This window comes from Desmodus rotundus, chromosome 7, assembly GCF_022682495.2.
Source record: "Desmodus rotundus isolate HL8 chromosome 7, HLdesRot8A.1, whole genome shotgun sequence".
Classification (NCBI taxonomy): Eukaryota; Metazoa; Chordata; class Mammalia; order Chiroptera; family Phyllostomidae; genus Desmodus; species Desmodus rotundus.
Genome location: NC_071393.1, coordinates 19,234,614 through 19,259,234, shown reverse-complemented (window position 1 = coordinate 19,259,234; position 24,621 = coordinate 19,234,614). Strand labels below are relative to the sequence as shown.

Below are 24,621 nucleotides of genomic sequence, written 5' to 3'. Positions count from 1 at the left end.
ATCACTCGGTGGCAGTGTGCTGCCTGGGAGAGTGGTGGGGACAGTGCCGTTGGGCAGGTGGAATAAACATTTGGTGACAGAGGCTTGGCAGGGCTGGATGATTCTCAGAGAGGGACTGGAGGGGTCCCTCTGTGAAGACAGGGGTCTCTATCCCCTGTCCCAGCAGCGTCTGGGGAGGCAGGAGGAGTCTGTAAATGCTGGATTGCAGTGAGGGAGGAGCGAGCAGGGAAGGGGCACCGTCATGGTCCCGCAAAGGCGCTGCCTGCGCTCAGCCAGGCCTCAGCCCGGGCTGCTCGGAGGGTCGCTCACGTCAGTGGTCAGCAGACCGCGGGGCAGGCCAGCTTCACCCCTGAACCCACCCAAGCACCAGCCCAACAGCTCGCCTTCCTCTTCAATTAGCACTCACTGTTTATCAAGGTTTGTCACTGAAGCCAAGCTAATGAATTCGTTAGACAGCTGTCCTGTGCACAGTGGCGTGAAAGGCCAGGACGTGGACCCTGAGGTGCTGATGTGTGAGGGTGGTGGGGGAGTAGGGACACAGATTGGACCCCCTGGTTCTTCAAGGGGACTTTAAGGAAACTTCATAGCTTTTGGGTTTGGAGTTAATACACACGGGTGGAAGCTGGGCAAGGCGCGTGCCCTGCCATTGGCTCCGACACCTCCGGTCTCCCTCCTGCAGCATTGGGGAAGGAGGGTGTGGGGAACGGAGGGAGGGTGGCCCTTGGTTCAGGAGTCCAGGACTTGATCTACAGGACTTGGGAAGTCCAGGGCTCTCGGGCCCCAGGGATCTGACTACATTCATCCCCCAGACCACCTGCCAGCAGCACTGTGACTCTGGGAAAGTCACTTAAAACCTCCGAGTGTCAGTGGTCACGGCAATTTCATATTGCCACGAACCATGCAGTGTGGGTCAGTGCAGCAGTCAGCAAGACCCCGGGGGCGTGTGGACCTCATCCACAAAGCCGCCAAAGCACCAGCCAGGCAGACGCCTTTCCCAGGGACTAATGTTAACTGCTCACTGCCCAGGCTTGGTCAGTTGAAGACGAAGCTAATTCTTTGTGCAACTGTCACGTGGGCGGTTGGTTTGGAATGTCCTGGGTTCTGAGTCAGTTGGGAGTTAAACAGATGACTGGTCATTTATGGTGGTCATTTGAGCACCAGGGAGCGTCTGATAGAATGAAGATGCTGAGGGAGGAGGGTACCAGATTAGACAGCTCGGACCACTTAGAGGGCCTTTGACTGGGGAAGCTGCATAGTCTGGGAGTCAGGGATTCAAATGTAGAAGCAGGAGGTGGGTGAGGCATGTTCCCTTCTCTCGGGTCTGGTAACCTCTCTGGTACCAGCCACCTCCCGGAGGCAACCTTGGGGCAGGAGGATGTGGTAAAGGGAGGGATGAGAGCTTTTGGGTCCGTGGTTCAGGCATGATCTTGAGGTCTCAGATGTTCAGGGATCACCTTCCCCAGGGAACCGACTACATTCCTGTCTCTCATTCATCATGAGTGTTGTGTTACTAGGCAAGTCAGTTAATGCCTCTAAATTCTAGTGCCCTGCACCGTAAGATATGGGTCACAGCCCCTTCTCTGCCTGGCCCCCAGGGCTCATGTGGAGCTCACAGGGGAAGCCAACAGACACTCCCCATGAGCTGGTACAAAGCACCACACTCATGTACAGACTGAAAAGTAACTTCCCACCCTCCCCTGCCCTGGAGCCACCCGAGTGTCCTCTCTGGAGGCAGCCACCACATTTCATGCTTATTCTTCCAGACATTTAACATTTGAACCCTTAGGTAGCACTTATGAAGAACCAGACACTTTTCTTCAGGCTCTATCTGAATTTTGTTGTATTTAGCCTCATAATACTGGTAAGGAGGCCCCGTGTCACAGAACAGGGAACCGAGGGCGGAGGGGGCTAAGGCACTTTTCTAGGTTTATGTGGCTTCTAGGACAATTTGATACAAGTGATCAGATACCAGCTCCCATGCTCGGTCACTGTGCTGTGCTGACTTTCCGTATTGTCACATCGAACTAATGTCCCCACGCAACCTGGGGGCTGGGTATTTTAACAACCCTCTTCTAAGTCCAGCTCAGAGTCAGCTGGTGAACAGGGAGAACAGAAATATGACCTGGGGATGAATTAATACCCCCCGCCATGGCCTCCCGCCAGCAACGCGTCAATAGTTTGTCCTGTTTTCAATGTCCAGGACCATAGTTCAGAATTTAAGAAGGATAGCATAAGGGATTCATACAAAGGGTCCAGTAGAAAATTGTTTAAGAGGACGATTTAAGAGAATCTGAGTAAGTTAAGAGAATCTGGTGTCCCCAGCAGTGACCCTGCAGCATGAAAGTGGGCATCTGCCCCAACACCAGGTAGAAGCACAAACATCCCCCACCGCCCACTCCACTGAAGGTGCTGTGGAAACACCACCAGTGGGGGCCAGTCGTTAGACTGAGGTGTGCCCAGCAGAGACTGGGCTTCGATGAGAACAGACTCTGGACACTCAGAGCCAGCACGGCCACTGCCCCCTCGCAGCCAGGCCTCGGTGCCGGCCGCTCAGTTCTGTCGTCACCGAGGCCCTGGGAGCGTGTGGACCTCATCCACGAAGCCACCAAAGCGCCAGCCCAGCAGACGCCTTTCCCAGGGACTGATGTTAACTGCTCACTGCCCAGGGTTGGTCAGTTGAAGACGAAGCTGATTCTTTGTGCAACGGTCACGTGGGCGGTTGGTTTGGAATGTCCTGGGTTCTGAGTCAGATGACTGGTCATTCAAGGTGATCACCTGACCAATGGGAAGTCTCGATGCAAGGCAGTTGATAGAATCAAGTATGGGGGCAAGAGGGTGGTTAGTGAGGGGCACACGGACACAGGTTTGGATGCCCTGTCCTTCAAGGCGGGGTGGGGGCAGTCTTCATTTGGAGGACAGGCATGGTATCTCCTGCCAAGGACTGAAACAGAGGCAGGAGTTGGGTCAGGATTTGAGCCATTCTCCTGGGCCAGGCATCTGCTCCTGGCACCCGCTGTCACCCTGCGTGGGTGTAGGAGGATGTAGGGAGTGAGGAGAGCCCATGATCTCTCCAAGACATGATCTTATGGCCAGGTGTTCAGGGCCCTCTGCCCCCAGGGCACCACCTACAGCCCCTGCTTCAGATCCGTCCCACAGCAGTGCTGTGGCTGATGGCGAGCGAGGTCCTCAAGCACAACACATATAGAGGACAGTACTCTAGCCCTGGATTTTGAAAAAAGGTTTCTACTGCGAAGTCGAACAGCAAGGAGACAGGAGGCAAGGCTGAAATCTGTCTCCCGCAGAGAGGGGTTTTGAGCTATATTTAAAGGAAGAAGCTGGGGAGGTTGTGCATGTTCTACAGAGTTACATTGTTTCAACATAATGAGAGCTTAGTGCACGGGCGCCTGGGAGTCATGTTTTTTCATGAGTGGCATGTTTGAATTGGGGGTGGAGGGGTGTTCGTATGTAGTCCTGCTGGATTTTGTCTCAGTGACTTCAAAGGTAATTCTACCATGAATTCCTTCTCCAGTGTGCATGCCTAATTGCCCCATTGCTTGATTGGCGGGCTTGTTCTGCTAGTTCTGAAAAACAACTTAGTATCTCATTAGGAACAGGACAAGGCCGATTTAGATTAATTCTGTGGTTACAACTCTGGGCAAGTCACCGGATTGAAGTTTCAGTGTCTTGCACCATAAAATGTGGGTCATGGCCCCCCACTCTGCCCATCCCATAGGGCTGGTGTGAGCATCACAAGAAAGAACAGATTCTCTCCACTAATGAAAATTGAGCATTAAAGCATCCAGCTATTATTGTTGACGGGTTTGTGTCTCTTCTCAGTTCTGTTGGTTTGCTTCGTGTATTTTGGAGATCACTTGTTAATTGGAAAATGTATATAATTACCTCCTCGAAGGATGGAAACTTTTGTCCTTATAAATGTCCGTGTATGCTCTGGGGAAAAAATTTGTCATAAAATTTGTCTTACATCAAGAATATCAGCCATCGTCGAGTAAGTCAGTTAGATATCGTCCCACTGTGACAAGGTTGTGGGTTTGATCCCCAGTCAGGGCACACACCAGAATCGACCAATGAGTGCACAAATAAGGGGAGCAACAAGTCGGTGTTTCTTCCTCTCTCCCCCTCTTCCTCCCTCCTTCTCTAAAAGTCAATGAATAAACATTAATAAAATATTTAAGGGGCTGCCTTGAGTAAAAGGAGATACTGTTCTAAAAAGTGCAACTAGAATAAATGAGCAAAAGTGGGACGAATTCTCATTCACGAGTTAAAGGACTTCTTTTTAAAAGAAATTCCCATAAGTAAAAAGGCAATCTTTAGCTTTTCAGGCAGACCTGCTAAATGAGCAAAAGAAATTCCCGTTGTGAGAATGGGTTATGATTCAAACAACTACCAAGTCCCTTCAACTCTGATCCCAATACCCTAAAATGTGCCACTCTGCTGATTCCCAGGGACGCCTCCCGATCTGGCCGAGCGTTGAAGGCGACACCACCAGAGAAGGAAGAGAGGCACTGATCAAGTAACAGAAGGCAAGACACAAATGTAAGTACAACAGGATTTCAAACATAACACATTTCATTTGTGAATGAGTATGGCCCCCAGAAGGTACCCCTCAGAGTAGTCTCAAAGGTTTCTGAGTGGAAACTACAAGGAGAGGACAGGTTAGGCTTTATGGAGAAGACAATAGGAGAAATATCCTTGTTTCATGATTAAGAAACAAAGATCCTTTTCAAGATCATCCTTGAGGAGCCCTGGCTGGTGTAGCTCAATGGACTGAGCACGGGCCTGCGAACCAAGGGGTCGCTGGTTTGATTCCCAGTCAGGACACATGCTTGGATTGCAGGCCAGGTCCCCAGTAGGGTGTGCAGGAGAGGCAACCACACATTGATGTTTCTCTCCCTCTCTTTCTCCTTCTCTTCCCATCTCTCTAAAAATAAAATTTAAAAAAAAGATCATCCTCGAGGAAGAAGGGAGAATGTGAGATGAACTAGATATGAGACAAAGTAGGGGAAAGAACCCAAAGAAGGAAGAAAAAAGAAATTGCTTTAGTGATTCAGATACAACATAATCACAACTTGGCTAAAGACAATGGATGGGAGAAAGGAAAGGAAAAAATCCCAAGAAAAATACTGAGCATAGGGAAGAGCACATGGTGGAAGGTACAGATTGCAGGCTTCGCAGGTTACAAGTGGGAGAGAAATGGTGAAGGTGGTCATCCCCACAACCCGTATTACCCTACATTTGTCTATAACCCCAAGTCCTCGAACTGGAAAGAATCAGCATATTATGATGCTATTAAGCAGTAGCTAAAACCGCAAAGTCTGTATTCAGCTCGGTACAGGGGTAAATCTGTATTCGTTGGCTAGTTGAGGAAACCAATGGCAACATTTCAAATTCTAAGATAAGTCCAAATTCAGTTTTAGAAACAGAAAGGAGGACTGTGCATACATCAAATAGATACCATCTGTGTACTTGACGAGTCATGCTTTTCTAAGGTGCTTACGTGGGATTTGACTGGATCACTTACTTCAAGCCTGGAAAAGCAGACCGTCTATATTCGAAGGGCAGTGAGCTGTGAAACATGTAGGAAACACTTTATACACATGACACCAAGCAAGACAAGATCACGTGCCAAGGCAGGCATTTCCGTTGAAGGGTTATTTTTAAAACAAGTCCGGTGTTTGGGAACACGTTTGGGAACTAGTTCTTAGTATCACCCCAACCCCTCACATCAAGTCCCTAATTGTCACGTCTTCCTCATCTTGCGACCCAAGAGCCACCGACCGTAAACCACAAAAGCCTGTTTTCATAGTTGTTGACTGGAGTAGATTCGACTACTTTGTGTATAGACTCTCAGAGGTTTGACAGAGCAACTGATTCCTACAAATTAGTATTTTCCGCTATTCCACCTTCCCATTGCTGACAACGTCCCACTGTGGACTTTTAAATCAGGAGCGATTTCCGCTCTACTTACATTTCTGCATCTCCCACAGCTACGCCCATGGTAGGTGTGACTTTCCAAAGGCTGCGTTAAGGAAAAGGCCGCTCCATGATTTCTCTTAGTACAGCGGATCAGCCAACGGTGCCGTGACTTCACACCGAGTAAGGTCCGCTTCCTGTTTCTCTCGCCCATTTTGCTGATCATGGATGGGAGTCAAACTGGAGAAGAATTCCAAGTCATGGTATGAAAAATCACTTAAAAAAATCATCGAAGATGCTTCCCACTATAAGTGTGTGCTATTTTCCCTCTGAAATATTATAATTTTAAACTTCCGTCATGACTGACTTTGATATTTTTCCTTAAAGGATAGTTTAACAACCCCTGGATTCTATCATGGGTTACTCTGGGTGACTTTGACTCTAGGTACTTGACCCTTAAGGGTGCACTTGGAAGGTCATTTGGCCAGGCAAAGAGTGATGTAATGCCGAGTTTACTACATGCCAAGCACTTTACAGGCATTCTTAGGGGAACTTTGCTTGTTCTCTCAGACAGACCAAGCAGCCTAAGAAGAGAGAACAGTCACGGTTTTAGGCACGACTGAGCTAGTTTCTTTTTGCATGCTATTTGTTTGACTCAACTACGACATAATAATGTGAAACTGTCTTACCGTTCTTTTTCCCTGGAAAATTCTCCCTTCTTTCAAAATTCTTCCTGAGAAGGACAAATATTTGGTTTCCGATTTGATAGCCCAGAGTTGAAGCTCTTTTTGCGTATTTTTATCTCTGAAAGTTAAAATATTTCCCCATGATGCGACCCAAGAAAATAAACAAAAGCAATGAACCATTTGCAAAACACAGGACAACTTCCCTCTAATCTAAGTTCCCTCACTGCTCATCCGCAGTGTGGAGAAGCCACAGACAGGCTCCCCAAAACCCTGAGATAATCTTGTCTTTGTTCTCACACTTGTGCAGGCACTTGGAGTCTCCCCTCTCTACGCCTCCCCTCAGGTAGCAATGACAAAACGAGTTGTCCCCCAAATATCATTTTCTCCCCAGTTGCCATTTTGTAACTGAAGAATCTGAGACAGATGCCAAGGGGCCTGCAAAGGTCTCGACTTCAGGAGAGAGGGTGAAAGACAGTGAGTAGCACTTACTCCTGCACAGTGTCCATGAACTTTTGCAAATCTTGCCGCCTTTTTCCTGGATCCAGCCTCATACGAAGAGCCAACTCTCTCACCACCATGCAGTCTTCACACGGGGCATCGGTGAGACCTTTAACAAATTCCAAAAGATACAGCTGGACAGGCAAGAAGAGATCGTTATCAGAGAAGATTTAACTGTTGGATCTGGAAGGGCAAGAACCAATGGGGAGAACACAGCCATGGGTCCTGCACTTCTACATCATAATGTCTGTATTTAAAGTCCACACCTGCACTCTAAAGGGGGCTTGTCTTCCCTGGAGACAGCCTAAACCCACAGCACCTGTCAGCGAGCAGAGCTCCGGAACCGGCCGCAGAGGTGTGCGTGCTGTGCTCTATTGGCCGTTTTTCCGTTCACCCTTGCTCATCAAAAGCAGCTGAGTTAGGTCAGTGACCTGGACAGTCCACTGCCGCTCAACAGAAGCAAGAAAGAAGCAAGAACACCGGCAGAACTATCAGCGACACCTTCGTGGCATCACACGGATTGGTCCGAAAGTGCATTCCTGGATCACAAAGGGAGGCCCAGAGGCTTGCTGGGGACACTGTTGCCCCAAGTCTCAGAATGTGTTAAAAACACTCTTGCCCTGGCCGTGTGGCTCGGTTGGTTGGACAGTTGTCCCAAACACCCAAAGGTTGCAGGTTCGATCCCTGGTCGGGGCAGGAATGGGAGACAGCAGATGGTTGTTTCTCCTTCACATCGATGCTTCTCTCTCCCTCCTTTCCTCTTTCTCTAAAACAAAACCAAACCAGAAAACAGCCTTTGTTCTGCCAGGTGCCCTAGCAGCCGCTGGGACACACAGGGCTGTGACCGATGCTGAGTCAACGGTGGCATGACTGCTCAACATTTGGCAGCACAAGCGCCTCCCACTTCGGGCTGGGTTTCAGCAGCACCTGCAGGCTTTGGGAGCACAGCCACTACCCCAGATCTCAGCTGCGCCTCGGAGACCTCAGCACTGCAGCAGGAACATGTGGGGTTCATGGCACCCACCACTTGTACGAGAGAAGACTGAGCCCGAATGCCTGCAGCCCTCCTTGCCAGAACACCCCAGTGGGGACCAGGGGCCCAGCGCTAAGAACAACCGTGTGTTTGGAGGCACCGCAGCCCCCATCTGAGTCTCACCCAAGGCCTGCAGAGCTCCTCTGCCTTCCATTTGAGGGCCCAGCACCGCTGCCAGCAAGGGTGCCTTTAGTGGGGCGTGCGTCCTGGCCTCCACCCTCCGCTGCTCTGCCTCTGAGGAAGAGCCTTGCCATTAGGGCCCCCTCAGTCCTTGCTCAGGACCTGTTTGGACAGAAAACTATTGGGCCATCAACCAAGCCACTTTCCTTCAGCTGGGAGTCCACTGCCTTGGGGTCTAGGAGGCACATGCCGGCATGAAAGAACAGCTTCCACCAGGAGCAGCCGGAGTGCCTGTCCCTCCTCCCAGGCTGGACCGCGTTTGGGCCCCAGCTTACGTGCAGCACATTCTAGCCCTGACCTCTGCCAGCTGGGCGCCCAGAGGTATACCCTCCCACTCCCAGCCCTGCCCGGGCACCTCTTCCCAAAGCTGGTGGGTGTGAGACTGCTGTCCAAGCCCAGCGGTCAGAGGCCTCAAGACAATGGAGGCGCTTGGCCAGTTTGCGTTCAGTGGAGCAGGTGGGACCCCCACCCCCTCCACTTAAGGTCAACTCCCCTCCTCCCCATTTTCCTCTTGTAACCCTTTTGTCTTGCTCATGCTTTGCAGTAAAACCTCGTTCTCATTTTCCCGCGAAGATCTCGTGTGTCTATGGACCAAGTGTGAGAAAGCGCTGTCTAGTGTTCACAGTCCTGTGGGAGGCCAGGCCTAACTATTTCAAGTTTCCTGTGGCCCAGCTAACGGGGTCGGGGAGTCACTCCAGAGCTGACGACGCGATGCCCCCAGGGCCAGCCTGCTGCCCTTGATGGGGCTGAATGCTCCAAACCAGACGTGTCCCCTGGCCATCGGCCCTGCTGAAAGGACTGTGGGCCAGTCATTTCTGTTCATTACGGGGAAAGAACCTGGACGATAATGAGCTGCCCTCAGGAAAACGTTTCAGACACTGGGTTACACAGCCTGAGCAATTTGTTGGTGAGAGGCAGACCTGGATGTCAGAAAGGCAGATGGGAATTAGCTCTGCCCTTCACGTTATTCTAACATAGGCAACAAAGCCGTGATGAGAGCCAGAGAAACCCACTGAACCCGGGACTTTCCCGGTTACCATCAACAACCATTCACTCAGTAAATGCCCAGTGGGCAGTGGAGACCGGACTGTGAGCCGCAGAGTCCGGCCTGGATTTCCTGTCAATGCGCCCTGGCTGGGAATCAAACCCGCGGCCTTTTCGGTTTACAGGATGGCGCGCCAACCAACTGAGCCACACCAGCCAGGGCGTGATGAGTAATTTTTACTGAAACCTGCACATTTGGGGGTATTATGTTAGGAGACTCTGGGTCATATTTAAACACTGGTCAAGGGGAGGGGGTCCTGCCTCATCAATGCCAGGTGAGTATGGATATCTAGGTTTCCCATTTGGCCTTTATTAACCCCTGAGGGCTGAGGGTCTCTTTGGTATTGGAGGGGTGGGTGAGTTCCAGCTCCCCATAAAGTCTCTAGTGACCCATCCATGGTAGGGACCAGAACTGGAACAGGCTCAGTCTCTCTTAAATGAAGGAGAATGCTGTTCAATTATTATTGTTGCCGTTATTATCCTTATTCTTATTATTTTGAGCCTCTCCTAGATATGTTTAAGGGTTCTCTTCGGGCACTCCCCAAAGAGCTCCACCCTGTGCATGCTCTGGTTCGCATGCACCTGCCGGCCGGCGCTAGCAAAGATTTCCTGGAAAGCAAAAAGCTCAGCTCTGCACTTGCGCAGCGGATACCAACCCACAGCTGGAACCTGAAAAGTAAAGAGCTCCGCACCTGCAGTGGGGTCATGACTGGGGTCGCAGCTTTGGGCCGGGAAGGTGTTAAGCAGGGAAAACTACTCTGGGCCTGCGTGAGGAACTGAGCTGTACGTCAGCCCGATGCTGGTAGCATCCCAGGGAGCCACGTTCTTTACTAGTGTGTGTGCTCCGTTGGTGCACGGAGCTCTCTCCCTTCCTCCTCACCCACCACTCTGTTTTCAGTAAACACCCTTCTTGCATCTGTTTTGTCTCCTCTCTTGATTTCTATCTTGGGGGTGGGGAAGGGTAACAGTATGCGTGCACTATTAGTGAACCCCGTGACCTCACTGCCCCCACCCGTAGGGAGATGGCCTCATTGCCATTGGGTGGTGGAGAAATCCCCCTCTGACACCACCCCAGTGGGGAGAGGGTGGACCTCCTCTTCACTGCTGGAAGCGGGGTGCAAAAGCAGGCTCTCCCCGATCTCTGCTGACACCAGGGAGTGGAGGCCTGATTTGCTGAGTATCTGAGAGGGATGAAAGTCCCAACCCCCACTCCGCTTTGCCTTGACACTTCCACCAGCCGCCTCCCCACCGCAAAGGGGTCGAGGTGCCTTACCACAGCTTGGTGAGGGTGGAAGTCGAGACTCTCCACTCCGTCTCTGTGGGCCTGAGTGGGTGATTTTTTTAAACAAATGATCTCTGGTTTCTACTTTGTGCCTGGCTTCATCGCCCTGACCCTGTGACACAGACGAGGAGCTGAGCAGACAGCTGGCTTCTTAAAATGAGGCCAGAGTCTCATTGTCTGAGAACAATCAGGGGAAAGGTGAGAAGGGAGAAACAGGGCTTCCAGCCTAGGTTAAAGCTCCGATTAGTCCCTATTAAGATGGAACTGGATAACATGTGCTGGCAAGCCTGCAGAGGATGACAGCCGTGACCATGAGCTTTGGAATCAGACGGCCCTGGGTGCACATTTTAGCTCTTCCCCCAGTTGGCTGTGTGACCCCGTTGGAGTTACTGAAGTTCTCTGAACCTCACCTTTCTATATGAGAATTGCTCCGTTAACATATTTTTCAGCCCCACTCTGTGTAAATAACTGTTTGCTATTATTTTTTATGACTGCTTAGTCACTTATTGCTCTTTGCAATATCCCCCAAAATGCCTGCAAATTATTCTGCTTCATCTAGCTATGCCTTGTGGTGGTGTCCCACCCCCTACATTGACTCCAGCCTTGACCACGGGACTTACTCTGCCCACTGGGAGGTTGGCCCACGTGACACACACGGAAGCTTGGAAAGTGCCAGAGGTTGTTCTCTCTTGCTGCACTTGGGGCCCAGCCACCATGTTGAACCCTGGCTAGCCTGCTGGATGCTGACAGTCTCAGGGCCCAGTAGCACCTCATCACCCCGGCCAGCAGCCGTCAGCCCCCAGACACGTGAGGGAGGACATCCTGGATCACCAAGCGAGGAGATGACCTTCCAGTCGACCACAGATGCAGAGCAAACACACAGCCAAGCCTGCCGCCAAAGAGGTGAGCTGAACAGTGTTGTTTTAAACCACTAATACTTTGAGGCGGTTTGTTACACTGCAGTACATAAGGGATACAGAGCCTTTACCTTCTACTCCGAGGACGAGGAAATTAAAGCTCAGAGAAGCTTGCCCAAGACTGTGGCGCCACAGCTCAGTCTCTTTCTGACACCACGCAGCGAGCCCCCTCTGCCGTCCCCAGCCCCCTGACGCAGGGGCAATTATTGATCAGACAGCCCACAGGACGAGGGGCTACACTCACAGCCTCAGCTGGGTGGCCCCCTGGGAGACTCAGGCCTCGTGACCCTGCTGGACCTATCACTGACTGCTCAGAGCTCTGTAGAGATACGTGCAGCATGGAGCTCGGGGTGGAGACCCCAAGGTGAGCTAGAGGACGCAGCCTCTTTCAGAACTCACCATTCACTGGTAGGCCTCCAAATATTCATCAGTTGTCTCTGCGTCCTCACCGCCTGCTCTGTATCTCTGACAGCCAGCATGGAAGGCTGTGGATGTATAAGTTTTCAAACTTTGTATCAAGGAGAAAAATACTTTCCTTGGACAAGATGGAATAATGGTGAGAAAGAAAATGCACAGTATCCTTGACACAGTGTGTCTGTTGCAGACCTAGCCCTTCCTGTCCACTGGCTCTTCTCCCTCCCTATAGAAACGTGCTCAACTGGGAGACATGTTGACAAACCATAAAGCCAATGTTACCAACTCACTGTTCCCTTTTTAAACCCGCGAATGCCATCCACTGTATTAGCGATCAAACAAGTGAAAGCTGCTCGACTCTCGCTCATGAAGCTGAACAAAAACCAGTACAGAAGGCCTGAATGCTTATTGTCTGAGTAACTTTTGCGTCGTCCTGAAGTTCACTGTCTGTCTTCACAAACACATGGCAAGCGTTTGGATCCGTATGTCATGGAGGACTGGGGTTTGCAAAACTGCCACGGCTCTTCAAACCATTGCAATATGGGACCGCTTGACGGCCAGGCACTACTGCCAAACAGTGGCAAATTTATGAAATAAAAGAAATGCTTTACATTTGGGGGTAGTCAGTGTGCACGTTTAAATTGAAGTGTGTTATGTTGCGGGTTTTTCTCAAAACGATATTTCAAACAATAAACTCCCCCCATCCTACACCCCCCTCTAGCTCACACCCTGTCTTTCTCCTTCCTTTCAAGACAAACTTCGTACAAGGGTAGCTGCACTCCTGGTCTCCGTTTCTCTGACCCCACCTACTCCCCAACCTACCCTAATCTGGTTTCCGCTCCCATCTCTCCAGTAAGACCCCATGTGCCCTAGTCACGAGTGGCGTCTTGGGTATTTTTCAGATCTACATTTCTCAACTTATCAGAAGCATTAGGCAGTATGGACAAGGTTTTTAAGTTCTCTGGCGTTGTCCCATCTCTTTGGCCACCCCATCTGGTGCTCTAAGTTTCACTTTCTTCGCCCATCATTTAATCTCGGTAACAATCATCCTTCCCTAAGGCACCAATGGTCCATCTGTATGCTGAGGAAAACCTAATTTGTCTTCACATGGAGCTGCTTACCTCCCTTACCACCCACGGGTACCTCCAAGTCATCATTCAAAATTACACTTCTCAATCTCCCCTCGTTCCATTTCTCCTTCAATCTTCCCCCCTTTGTTAAGGGTGCCCTCTACCAGTTACTCAAGGACCCACGCCAGAGAGCTGATAGCCATCCCTGTGTTCTCCCTGTCCCTTATCTCCAACCTGTAGTCACCAAGTTCTGTGTCTACCCTTCCTCCAAAAGAGACTTAGAATCCAGCCCCTTCTCTCTACCTCCACTGCTTCCATCCAAGTCCAGGCCAGCATCGCCTCTCACCTGGACCACGGTACAGTGTCCTGGCACGCCTCCTTGTGCCTACTCTTGCCTCCTGCAATCCATCCTCACCACAGAAGCATCCAGACCAACTTTCCCAGAATGCCAACGTCACCACTGGTCTCTCCTGATTCGCCACTGCCGTCAGGAGAACGTCCGAGCAGACTCACCCGCGTCTGACCCAGTGGATCAGGTCTTAGGATGATGTCTCCACTTGGCTTCCAATACAGCACTGTTTTTTTTTTTTTTTAAATTGTTATTCAATTACAGTTGTATGCTTTTTCTCCCCATCCCTAATACAGCACTCTTGATTTTCCTTCTGCCTCTCATGCTACTCCTCATTCTTCTTTGCTGGATTCTTGCAATTCCCCGACGTTCTCACATTAATACATGCAGGGCTGAGTCCTTGGTCCTTCCCTCTTCTTGCTCTACACTCACTCCCTCGGTCAGCTCATCCAGTCTTGTGGCTTTAAATATTTCTGTGCTGGTGATCCTTAGATTTGTACCTCACGCCCAGCCTTCTTCCCTGAAATCCAGACTCATACATCCAACCCGCTACTCCACGTGCATCTCTGACAGACACCTCATACTTCAGTTCCAAAACTCAGCCCCTCGGCCTCTTGCCTACACTTGCCCTTCGCCAGTCTTTCCTGTTTCAGTTAAGGACAACTCCATGCTCCCAACTGTCAAGGGAAAGGTCTTGACCTGGGCCTTAACTCTTGATTTTTTTACCCCATCATACTCTATCCATTGGCAAGAACTCCCTGCTTTATGGTCAAAATACAACCAGTGAAATGCTAGGGTGTTTAGGGTCCACATCTGAATAATACAAGGTTGAAGCTGGGTAATGGTATACAGACGCTCCTTTTATGTTTGAAATTTTTACAACAAAAAAATAAATTGCCCTGCTTCCCTCTACCTTCAGGGCTACCACCTTGATCCTTCACTGAACTCCCGGCCCCCAGGCTGAAACCTCAGCGTGGAGTCCTGGTAAGAACGGGTGGTTTGGGCTTGAGGCCTAATGCACAGTGTGTGCCGTCTCAGCCCACACCCAGCCTCTACCCTGGCTGCCTCACCGCAAGGGGCCGGAACACCAGGAGGGAAAGCCCTGAGCCTGCAGTGGGACAGGGCCTAAGTGGGCGGCCGAGCACTCACAGCCCTGTGCCAGGGGCCCGGCCCCCTCGCAGACGTGGCCTCGTCAGTGCTCCGGGATCAGGGTGCTGCAGCTCAGCTTCCCAGGGAGACTGCTCGCAAGAGACCGTCTGGGGTTTCCCGAACTGTGTTCCAGGGAACTCTGTGTTGGCCCGTTGAAGCCTCCAGGGAGAGGCAGCCTGGGGGTGCGGCTCTTTGTGGAATGACAGGTAGGGCCACAGGTTTCTTCACGGAGACTCTTCTCAGAGCCTCTAATGTCCTAGTGTGACTGTGAACGTACTACCAAGACAGGTGGCCCTGTGTGAAACATTCATCTGTGCCTGGTGCGAACGTCCCTCTCCCGAACAGCCTGGAGAGCCCTGTTACCAAGCTCCTACCACCACGAGGTCAGGGGTGGCATTCCTGAAGCTCAGAGGACTCGTGGTTGTCCAAAGCAGTGTTCCTCTCGGGGCCGGGCTGGGGCACAGGCAGGAAGGCAGGCGGGCGGGCGAGCAGCCTACCGCTTGCACCCAGCTGCCACAGGTCACTAAGGCTTACAGGCGATTTTCAACATCTGGCACCCCTGCCCCCTGTAAGGTACCGTCTGAGACAATCAGGGCTTGTTTGACAACGGAAACTGCAACAGGCCCTGGAGACTGTCAGGGTCACCTGAGGCAGCACACACAGCCCTGCTCAGAGCCGCTGACCCAGGAGCGTGGGGTCTGAGCCCGAGTGGTGGGCTGCATCGAGGGCCAGGTCCAGAGAGCACTTCTCCCAGCCCCATCTCCTCCACCGGGTCTCCCTCCCGCGACACCTGCCTGGGGTGACAGGCTGGTGGCACCCTCCCTCCTGACAGGCATCAGGGACACCTCCTACCGTGCACGCAGCTACCATTTCCACACTTGGTATCCTCCCTGAAGGCACTGCTGGGGTGTGGGAAGAGCAGGCCTCTAGGAGGAGGTGTGCAGAATGGAGGGAGAGGCAAGGGGACAGGGACAGGAGGAGCGATGAGGAGATGGGTGGAGAGGACACAGTAACCCTGACACCAGCAAAAGGTCCCCAGCTGCTTGCTCTGGAGAAGCCAAAATGCATTTTAATGATCTGTGGCCCGAAGGACAACCATTTGGAGCCTGGGTGAGGAATGATGGGCCATCATACGAAGTAGGCAGCCAGGGCTGACATCTTGTCCTTTGGTCGCCTTGCACTAGGCTTCCCCGCAGGCCGCCGGCCCCGGCCCCGCCCTCGGCCTTGCCTCCTCCCCGGCCCACCTCGGTGCATGGGGTGGCAGGAGGCCGCATGCCTCAGCTCCACCAGCTCCTGGAAGACGGGGTCGCAGAAGACACAGCCCATGTGCTGCGTCTCGTCGCCCAGGAGAGGGGACTTGGCCTTGTTGAAGTCCACGTCGAGCAGGGCAGCCTCACAGGAGCCGCAGGTCTCGGAGGACACCCGCACGCGGTGGGCGTTCTCGAAGCAGTGGGCCACCACGTTGCACTTGTTGCAGGCCACCTTCCACTTCGGGCCCGAGGTGGGGTCCAGCACCAGCACACCGCTCTCGCACTCCACACACTGGCCGATGCCCAGCATGCTCAGCGAGTGCTGGCAGGTGGGGTGCGTGCACTCATTGCAGCCCATGCCTGGCAGAGAGAGGGCCGCCGTGAGGCACGCCTGCCCTGCTCACCCCATGCTGCAGCCCCACAGCTCCACCCTGGGCCTCCCTCAGTGCTTCACAGTCCAGTGTCCCTCGTCCCAGCAGAAAGGGCTCCTCCTGGCGTTGCTCGCACTGGCCTGGGCTCACTCCCATTCTCTGATTGTCTGAACTCCCCTCCCCTCACCCTTTGAGCACCCTGCTCCCTGGGCTCACATCATTTCCCAAAGGCCTTCCGGTGGCCTCCAGGCAAGTCCCTCTGCCTTTCACTTTGCTTCCACAGCTTGTTACAGGCAGCTCTGTGTAGACCTCATTTGCGTGGGTCACATGGGGCTATCAGCTGCCCTGGAAGCTGCTGGAAGGCAGGGAAGGGTCTCAGTGCCTGCCCCACAGGCGAGGCTTGAGTCAGGAGGGATAAACTGAGACCCCTGAGGGCTCCCAGGCCCCCTGAGAATGTGGGTGGATGCCTCACTCTTGCTGTCTTATTCCTGTCTGTAGTATGGGGTGATGCCATCCCAAGGCTTGTGCGGGGTGTAAAGGAGACAGCACAGCTAAGGGTGAGCACTCTGGGTCCTGGACCCCCTTCAGACTCCAGGCTCGGTCTCTCAGCCCCACCAGGATACGTGCTCTCCTTTCGCCAGAATAAGCATGAGGATGGAGAGCACTGGTGGGTGCCGGCTGAAGGCCCACTCCCACCTGCTCGTCCTCACTTGCCACAGCCCAGAATGGGGCACAGCATGCCCACTGCCCTGATCCTGAGTGAGTTTACCATAGTCAGCTGTACAACTATGACAACACAGAGAGTGGTGGAGGGTAAGGCTCACGCCTCAGCAGTGCCCAGGGACACCGGGGGTCTCCTATCTCAGCGCCAGGAGCATGGGAAGGCCCAGGGTAGGGATACCGAGTGTGATGTAAGGCAGGGGCTGGTGTTGATAGAAACCACAGATACCCAGGGGGACAAGGGCAGCCCAGCTTGGGAGGGAGAGCTGAGGCCCAGGGGCGAGGTGTTCTCACCTTTCTTCATGTCCCGGAAGGGCGGGTGGTTGTAGCAATAGGGGCACAGCGGGTAGCTTTTGCCCCGAGAGCCTGACGACCACAGAACCAGCTCGAAGTCATCCAGCGGGCACCGGAGCTCCTTGTAGAGCTTGATGGTGCCATTCTGGGGGAGGGTGTAGGTCTCATCACAGTGGGAGCAGTGCAGGCGACTTGGCTTGGCCTGCGGCAATGCCAGGGGAGAGCCACAGGATTGCTGGGGCCATGGGGTCCTCCTGCCCACCCTCATCCTCCCCATGACACAGAATACATGCAGTGCAATGAGTGATAACGTAACACACAGTAAGTCCTACGTAACACATAATATGTAATAGATAATTAGATACGCTAATGCATAATGAGAATGTATACTAACATATAATACACATATAACACAGGACACGTAATATGTAATGTGCCATATGCATATGCTGTTCAACACATGCACGGAATATATAACATGCAATGTGTGATACACGTCACGTGACATGCAATAGATAACACGTAACATGCTGCCAGGCAAGAACCTCTTGGGCGAGGATCCAGGCCCCGTCTCAGGACACTTGCTCTGCACATAAAGGCAGCTCTAAAACCCCAGCACATATGTTAATGCCTGTGACAGCAAGGGATGTGCCGATAGGAAACAGTGGGCAACATGCGTGTAAGTGGCCTGACAGTTTATGTGTGCTTGGGGTCATGGGGACTCTGGGTGTTTGTTGGCAAGGCTGCCTTAGGCCTCTTAGCCACGCTTGTGTGACAACTGGAACAAAGAATACTGTATGACAGAGGATAAGGTGGAGGCCTACAGAGGGGACAAGACTTGCCCGTGTCTGTGCACAAGGGCACCATGGGCCAGAAGGGGCAGACCTTCACTGACCACCTACCTGAATGTACTTCATGAAACGGTGGCACTTCCCGCAGCGGGACAGGGGCTTGCCTGTGGCTGCCAGAGGTGAAAAGGACACCTCCATCAACTCATCCATGCCTGAAAGCAAGCAGTGCAGGAGAGTCGCATCCTCCCGGCCTGCAGCAGCCCCCTCCCAGGCAGGTGCAAACGGGTGGGCTGGAGGGGAGCCCACCACAGGAGGGAGAGGGCCTGTGCGGGAATATACCCCTGCCCTGAGGGTGGTGGGGTGCCCCAGTCCGAAATGGGAAGAGCAGAGCTGCAGCCTCGTCTGTCAGATGAGCCAGGGGCCCTGCGTGTGGTATTAATACACTAGCTCTGTAGTCCTGATACAAGCCCAGTGATGACCCATCATCCAGCAGAGGCCTGGAGCCCACATCTGGGGGCTGGTCTCACCTGGAGACCCTGGGCACCCTGAGTGGTGGCAGCTCTGACCCAGGGGCAGGGAAGAGGCAGACCTCACCTGCGATGGAGTCAACGAAGTAGTGGAACTTCCGTTTGAAGACATCCAGGGTGTGGCCTAGGACCTGGCGGTAGTCAGCCTTGCCCTGGGCGATCAGGTTCAGCTGCTTCTCCACGGCACTGCGGATGGTGGGGAGCACCAGCTCCGCATCTGCAGGTGGGGGGGGGGCGCCACTGTGAGCGTTCCCACCGAGGGGTCCTGGTTGCTCCAGCTGGAGTTGGAAGGCACCAGGCTGGACCCCAAATCCCCAGACCTTTCCTGATCTCCCACCCTGAAGAATCCTGGGTGGAGTCACCAGGGACAATTGCTCCTGGCAGTCCTGGGGCCATGTCTGTGCTCCTCGGGGCTTTGAGGGGACAGAGCAGACAAGCCCTGCAGTACGGATCCAGGCCTAGCTGGTAGCTGGTCTGCAGGGAAGAGCCCTTGTCTCCCCTTTTGGATCCTTTGCACTTGTCTGTACATCATCCACCACTCCAAGCCCCTGCTGGGGCTGGTCCTAGGGTGGCCAGTGCAGCACCCTTGCAGGGGGAGCTGGGGCTCACCACAGGGTCTGCTAGGGGAGGCTCTGCACTGACAAAGGCGGAGCTGCAGCCCAGGGAGCATTGGCCAGCTGGCTGAACTCACCGATCTTATAGTAGCCGTGCACCAAGACAATGCCAAGGTTGGTGGGCTTGAGCCGACGTCCACTCTCCACGACCACATAGTTGCGCTGACAGATGTTGTTGATGTGCACGGGGATGCTGGCGTCTGTCCCTGCAATGCACAGTAAGGCCCTGGTGTCTCTTGGCCTGCCCGACACTCTTCATCAGAATGTGGACTCCCTTTTACCCCCTCCAGTCATGGGCCCCTGGCTCTTAGCCTCTCCTGTGCTGCTTCTGGCCAGCACTGTGCTTGGCACCGTGCCATGTGCCATTCACCATTCGCGAATCGCCATACAAATCCCAGAGTGGTGCTCCCCGTGCCGGTGCTAATTCCCACTCTACAGAGGCTCAGAGAAGTTAAGGAACTCTGCCAAGGGCAGAGAGCTCATCCGACCTGCCCCTCGCATCTAGTAAGACCTCCTTGGCTTCTCCAGCCTCTATCTTGTGGCAATAACCCTATTCTGGAGCCAGAGCCCCAGCCCCCTGAATGTGGAGATCACATACTCACTGCCAAATTGTCCCCTTCAAAGCCTGCTCTACTTTGCCCACTTCCTGGTGCTGTGGCCCCAGGACAGGCTCAAATTTCTGGGCCACACCTCCCTAAAGGACTTCGATGGTACCTGGCACTGCCAGATGATACCATTACTGCTCCCCTGGCCGAGGAGCCTCCCGAGCTGATGCTTGGAGGCTAAAGAGCCTGCTGAGGTCCCATGTTCACAGGATGAGGTGGGGACGGGACTGAGCCCTGTGTGGTGCGCTTTGAGTGGTGCTGTGCCTGCTGCTGCCTGTCTGCCAGGACCCCTGCATGGCTCAGTGGGTTCCCCAGCTCCCTGCTGCATTCTTGCCATGGTTTGAGGGGCAGCTCTCGCCAGGCCCTTTTATAGAGCCGTGGGGGCCCTGGTTGACAGGACCAGCCCCGACCACTGTATGGTTCAGAAGGTCACAAGAGCCCTCTTCACTCCTACAGACTCAATTTGGTCAATAGGAAGGGGCAGAGAATGCTGAGGAAGCAGTGCCCGCACCTCCCACTAGGCTGAGGACTGCCGAGACACAACCCACATAGGCCCCTAGGCCCTGGGGAGAAGTAGGCTTAGCTCTCCTGCAAGGGTCACGCTGTCCCTGGCAGTCTCCTGTAGGACTGTCAGTGATGGAGCCAGGCCCAGGTACAGAGACCTGGATTGTCCCAGGACCCGCCAAAGCCTGTCGATTGGGAGGGGTCTGGTCACCCGGGATAGCACATCAGCAACTGGGCAGTGCCCATCAGCATGAACACTGCCTGGGGAGAAGGCCTCGAGTGTGCGAGGACACAGGTCACAGCCCCTAGGCCTGGGCACTGGGTGAGACCACCTCGCCCGTGAGGTGCGTGCATCAGCAACTATCCTCTGAGCCGGCAAGCGGCCCTGGGCTGCCGACTTCGCTCGGAAACCTGGTTGCTGGGCAGGAGCTTCCAGCCCTTGGTGGGCTCTAAGCTTCCCTCACAGGGAAGCAGTGCCTATGAATTTTGGTTTCCTTGTCGCTGGATTCCAGGACAGACTCGGGTTGGCTGTGTGGACTGAGGAGGACTCTGATCTGACCTTCGTGCTTTTCCTGTAAAAGGATCATTTGGCTTCCTGGGTGTCAGTGTGCATAAGGGCACATCTTGGCCTTCATAGGCAAGCCTTGGTCCCGACACGGATGCCTTGGTGCGGTACTGCCTGCTGCCACCCTGCCTGGCTCAGCCGGTCACTCCCTGGGTCCCAGTCACCAGGTGCTGGGCCTGGAAGGGTCACTGAGCAGCTCTGGAAGCACTGCCTCCTGGGCTCCGGGGTTGGGATGGGAACCCTCAGGCCCGGGCGGGCACACCTACCAATGCCGTGCTTCTCCATGAGGGTGATGAGCTCAGCCTCCGTCAGGTAGTCAGGTGGACTCGTCTGCTTCTCCAGCAACTTCACCTCGGCCACAGGGAAGGTGTCGCCCCGCTGGCAGGGGGGCAGGCTCTCCTCCAGGGGCACACTCTGCCAGGGCATGATTTCTGTAAAGCCTGGAGAGACAGGGGCCACCTCAGACTCGGGGCCTCCACCCCCGGTCGGGTGGAGAGCGTGCCGCCCGTCTATGGAATGGAGGAGAGGAGCAAAGCTGGGCCCCGCAGTCTTACCTGGGGAGATGACGGTCTTCACCGTGCAGGTGAAGTGCTCGGGCCCGATCCTGAAGGAAATGGTATTCTGCAGGTACTTGCAGTCATAGCTAACCGTGGCAATGAAGTGCCTGGTGATGTACTCATACAGCCGCCACGCCTCGCTCCCTGCGGTAAGCACAGATGCGGGTCACCAGCCAGGACTGTGACTCAGAGGACCCCCTGGCTCCTGCTCAAGTAGCAGAGCCACAGGGCGCCCCAGAGGAGGAAACTCATGGCAAGGAAAGAGAGTCTCTTGTGCCCCGGTGGTTCCCCACAGCCATGGCTCCCATCTCCTGCCCTGCTTCCAGGTGGGACTGTGACCCAGGCACTGGGCCTGACCCTCTCTAGTGGTGTGCCACCACCACCTCCCGCCTCCACCTGCACAGCTCTCCCTTTCTCTGCCTGCTCCCGGCACATGGCCACCAGCACTGCCTCGGCCCAATGACTGAGCTCGTCACTCTGTCTCGGTCTCATCCCGTTCTGCCCACAGTCACCTGCCCACTCAACTCATCCTCCCACCTCCCGCCTGATCTCCTCTGTTCTAGGGTCCCCACGAGCAGCTGCCTGCATGCTGCACTCAGGCACACCTGCCATCACAGCTTCACTCTTGTCCTGTCCCATGGTGAGGGAGCACAACGTTCAGGTGACCTCCTTTGCCACAGCCGGGGGCAGTTGGGGCTGGAGGGAGTCTCCCCATTGCCCACAGGGCCAGACGCCATGCAAAGGTCCCACGTCACTGTGGCTTCTTGCCCTTCCCTCGCCACAGGCTTAAAGTGTGTATGTTTAAATATGAGTGTGTAAGTGTGAGAATGGTGGGGGGATCACCTGATACCTAATTCAGCCTCTGTGGCAGACCTCATGGGGGTGATGGGGGGATGGTCACCAGCATCGTGACCTTTCCGTGGGCGGTTGATACCTTCTGCTAACAACCGCTTCACCTGAGAGAGAGAAGACAAAGCCGAGGGTAAGTATGAGCATGGCTGCCCTCCCACCTACAGGGAGCTGCTGCAGGTCCTGGACATGGCCAGTCCTGAGCTGGGTCCCAAGCCTTGGTAACAGGTGTGTACAGGGGGCCAGGGCCTGGCTCTGCTCACCGTTTCGGCCCAGTAGGGATGGTTGGCCTGCTGCCGGAGAGGGCCCTTCAGGTCAAAGTTCTCGGGGTAGTGGGTAGTCTCGGTTCGTGGGTAGCTGATGTAGCCTTGGGTGTAGAGCCGCTCGGCGGTCTGCATGGCATGTTGTGGCCCCATGCCTGTGAGAGACAGGAGGCTCAGCCGGCCCAGAATGCCAGGGTCGGCCAGGTGCCTGCCCAGGGCCTGGGCCCTCAGGCTCCCCCAAAGGCAAACAGGGCCTCCTTCAGGGTGACGGTGAATCTGAGCAGGCAAGGCCCAGAGCAGAGCTGCTGACCAAGTGCCTGTGCCTTATCCAAGGCTGAGGTCCTCAACCTATGAGGCTGGACCTAGGACAGGGATGCTCCGCGTCACCCACACGATGCTGGTAGCTGTACTGACTGAACATGGCCTTCTCACCCTCTGCCATGGAAGTATAACCGTGCCTCAGGGCCTGCTGACGTGTGCTATGCAGCAGAATTAGCACATGCCCTCCGTTTGGAGCCTCTTGAGTATTTCTGTCCTCACAGCATTCCAGGGGCACTGAGAGCAGGCTCGTCTTCCTGCTCCTCTGTGACCAGCAGAGGCTGGCACCAGCCATTGGTCACTCAATGTCATTGTTGCCTCTGAGGATCCCTGGATGATGTCCAGATACTGCTCATGGTTTCCCAAGGCCACTGAGGGGCCACCAATGCCTGGAGGCCACCAACTATCCAGCCCAACCTCCTTCTCGCTATTATAGAAACAAGGCTCAGAGAGACTACGGCTCACCTGTCCCAGGCGGGAGAGATGGGTCTTGACCTCATTGCTGCAGCAGGGAAGCTACTCTGGGACCCTGATGTCAGATGTCCCTCTTGGGTAGTGACAATCATTAGCAGTGCTATTGTTAGGATGTGCTATTTCAGCCATTTAACCCTTACATCCCAGAGGGATGGTACTAATTATGGTCACCCTCTTTTCTCGTGAGGAAATTGAGGCTCCGGGACAAGGAAAGATGGGCTGAGCTGGGATTTGGACCAGAGTTTGTGCCTGGAGATTAAACTCCATGGTTTAATGCCTCTGAGGGGCACGTGACAGCCTGCCTTGCGGGTGGCCCTGCTGATGGCTTTCCACGTGTTCAATCCTGGCAGGGGCTCCTCAGACATTTTTTTAAATGACATAGTCTGTGTTTTCCCTACATAAACTCAAGGAAGCTGTTAAGTATTAACCAATAATCTTGTGAAATAGAATCCGCTCTCCTGTTTTTCACTTGCTGCCACACTGGAATTTTAAGAGAAATTACATCTGTACAAGGCTCAGATTCCCCCTAAGCCTCAGGTGACACTGCATGGAGAGGAGGTGCTGGCACAGGTGAGCGCAGAAGGTGGGCGAGTAGCACAGATAAGCACAGAGGGAGAATGCTAGCGGAGATAAGAAGGCCAGCGTTGTCCTGCACTCCCAGGCACTACACTGGGGTTGAACGGGGGTGCGGTGTGACTGCTCCAAGAAGTTGTTGGGGGTTTTAGGGAAACGCTCTCATACCCAGAGAAGAGCTGGCCACACGCAGCATCTCCACAGTGTTCAGGGCCAGGGGCCTCTGCTTCGCCTTCTCTTTCCTGCTTGTGGCTTCGACCTAGAAGACAGAACAGATTCAGTGATTTGGGGGTTGGGGGGAGGGGAGAGACAGCAAAATAGAGAGAATTAGGACAGATGGGCAAAGGGTCTGCTTCCATTGACTTGGTCTCTGTGCTTCTCAAAGTCACTCCTCACAGTGCTCTCAAGATCTTAATGAATATTCAGGCCCAGGAAGGAAAAAAGATAATTTCCTAAAGAATTTTCTAGGGAGACAGAAAAACTGGAGGAACGGGGAAGAGGCAAGAAAGGGTTGCGGCCCTGGCCTGGTTGCTCAGTCGGTTAGAGCATGGTCCTGATTCGTCAAGGTTGTAGGTTCGATCCCCAACCAGGGTGCATATAAGAATGAACCAATGAATGCAGAGATAAGTGGAACAACAAAGCGATGTTTTTTCTCTCTCTCTCAAATCAGTATTAAAAATACATCTAGAGAGAAAATGGGTTGCAAATTCAAAACCAGACAGGAGCCAGTGTCAGCGAGGCCCGGGGGACAGCAGTGGGCCAGGCGGGCCCCAGATGCAGGCTATCTCCGTGG

General features: G+C 53.8%; 1 protein-coding gene across 9 annotated transcripts in view; it reads right to left on the bottom strand.

Annotated features, from left to right (window-relative positions):
* Positions 1 to 4,610: 4,610 nt before the first annotated feature.
* The window catches only part of TOP3B (DNA topoisomerase III beta), a 33,887-nt gene continuing 13,876 nt past the window's right edge, over positions 4,611 to 24,621 (bottom strand). For 5 of the 9 annotated variants that reach the window (XM_045192870.2, XM_053928615.1, XM_071221905.1 and 2 more), the window contains 15 exons: positions 23,997 to 24,087; positions 22,464 to 22,618; positions 22,202 to 22,307; positions 21,349 to 21,495; positions 21,061 to 21,234; positions 19,198 to 19,326; positions 18,574 to 18,723; positions 18,091 to 18,191; positions 17,189 to 17,390; positions 15,798 to 16,163; positions 7,107 to 7,224; positions 6,621 to 6,735; positions 5,987 to 6,171; positions 5,540 to 5,584; positions 4,611 to 4,939 (listed from right to left, as the gene is read on the bottom strand). In XM_045192870.2, the coding sequence (XP_045048805.2) occupies positions 6,154 to 6,171; positions 6,621 to 6,735; positions 7,107 to 7,224; positions 15,798 to 16,163; positions 17,189 to 17,390; positions 18,091 to 18,191; positions 18,574 to 18,723; positions 19,198 to 19,326; positions 21,061 to 21,234; positions 21,349 to 21,495; positions 22,202 to 22,307; positions 22,464 to 22,618; positions 23,997 to 24,087 (1,872 nt within the window). In that variant the 3' untranslated portion in view covers positions 4,611 to 4,939; positions 5,540 to 5,584; positions 5,987 to 6,153. Of the gene's footprint in view, positions 4,940 to 5,539; positions 5,585 to 5,986; positions 6,172 to 6,620; positions 6,736 to 7,106; positions 7,225 to 11,876; positions 12,057 to 15,797; positions 16,164 to 16,426; positions 16,527 to 17,188; positions 17,391 to 18,090; positions 18,192 to 18,573; positions 18,724 to 19,197; positions 19,327 to 21,060; positions 21,235 to 21,348; positions 21,496 to 22,201; positions 22,308 to 22,463; positions 22,619 to 23,996; positions 24,088 to 24,621 lie in introns of those variants that run through there. The other 4 variants (XM_071221907.1, XM_053928616.1, XM_053928618.2 and 1 more) reach the window with 4 other exon arrangements.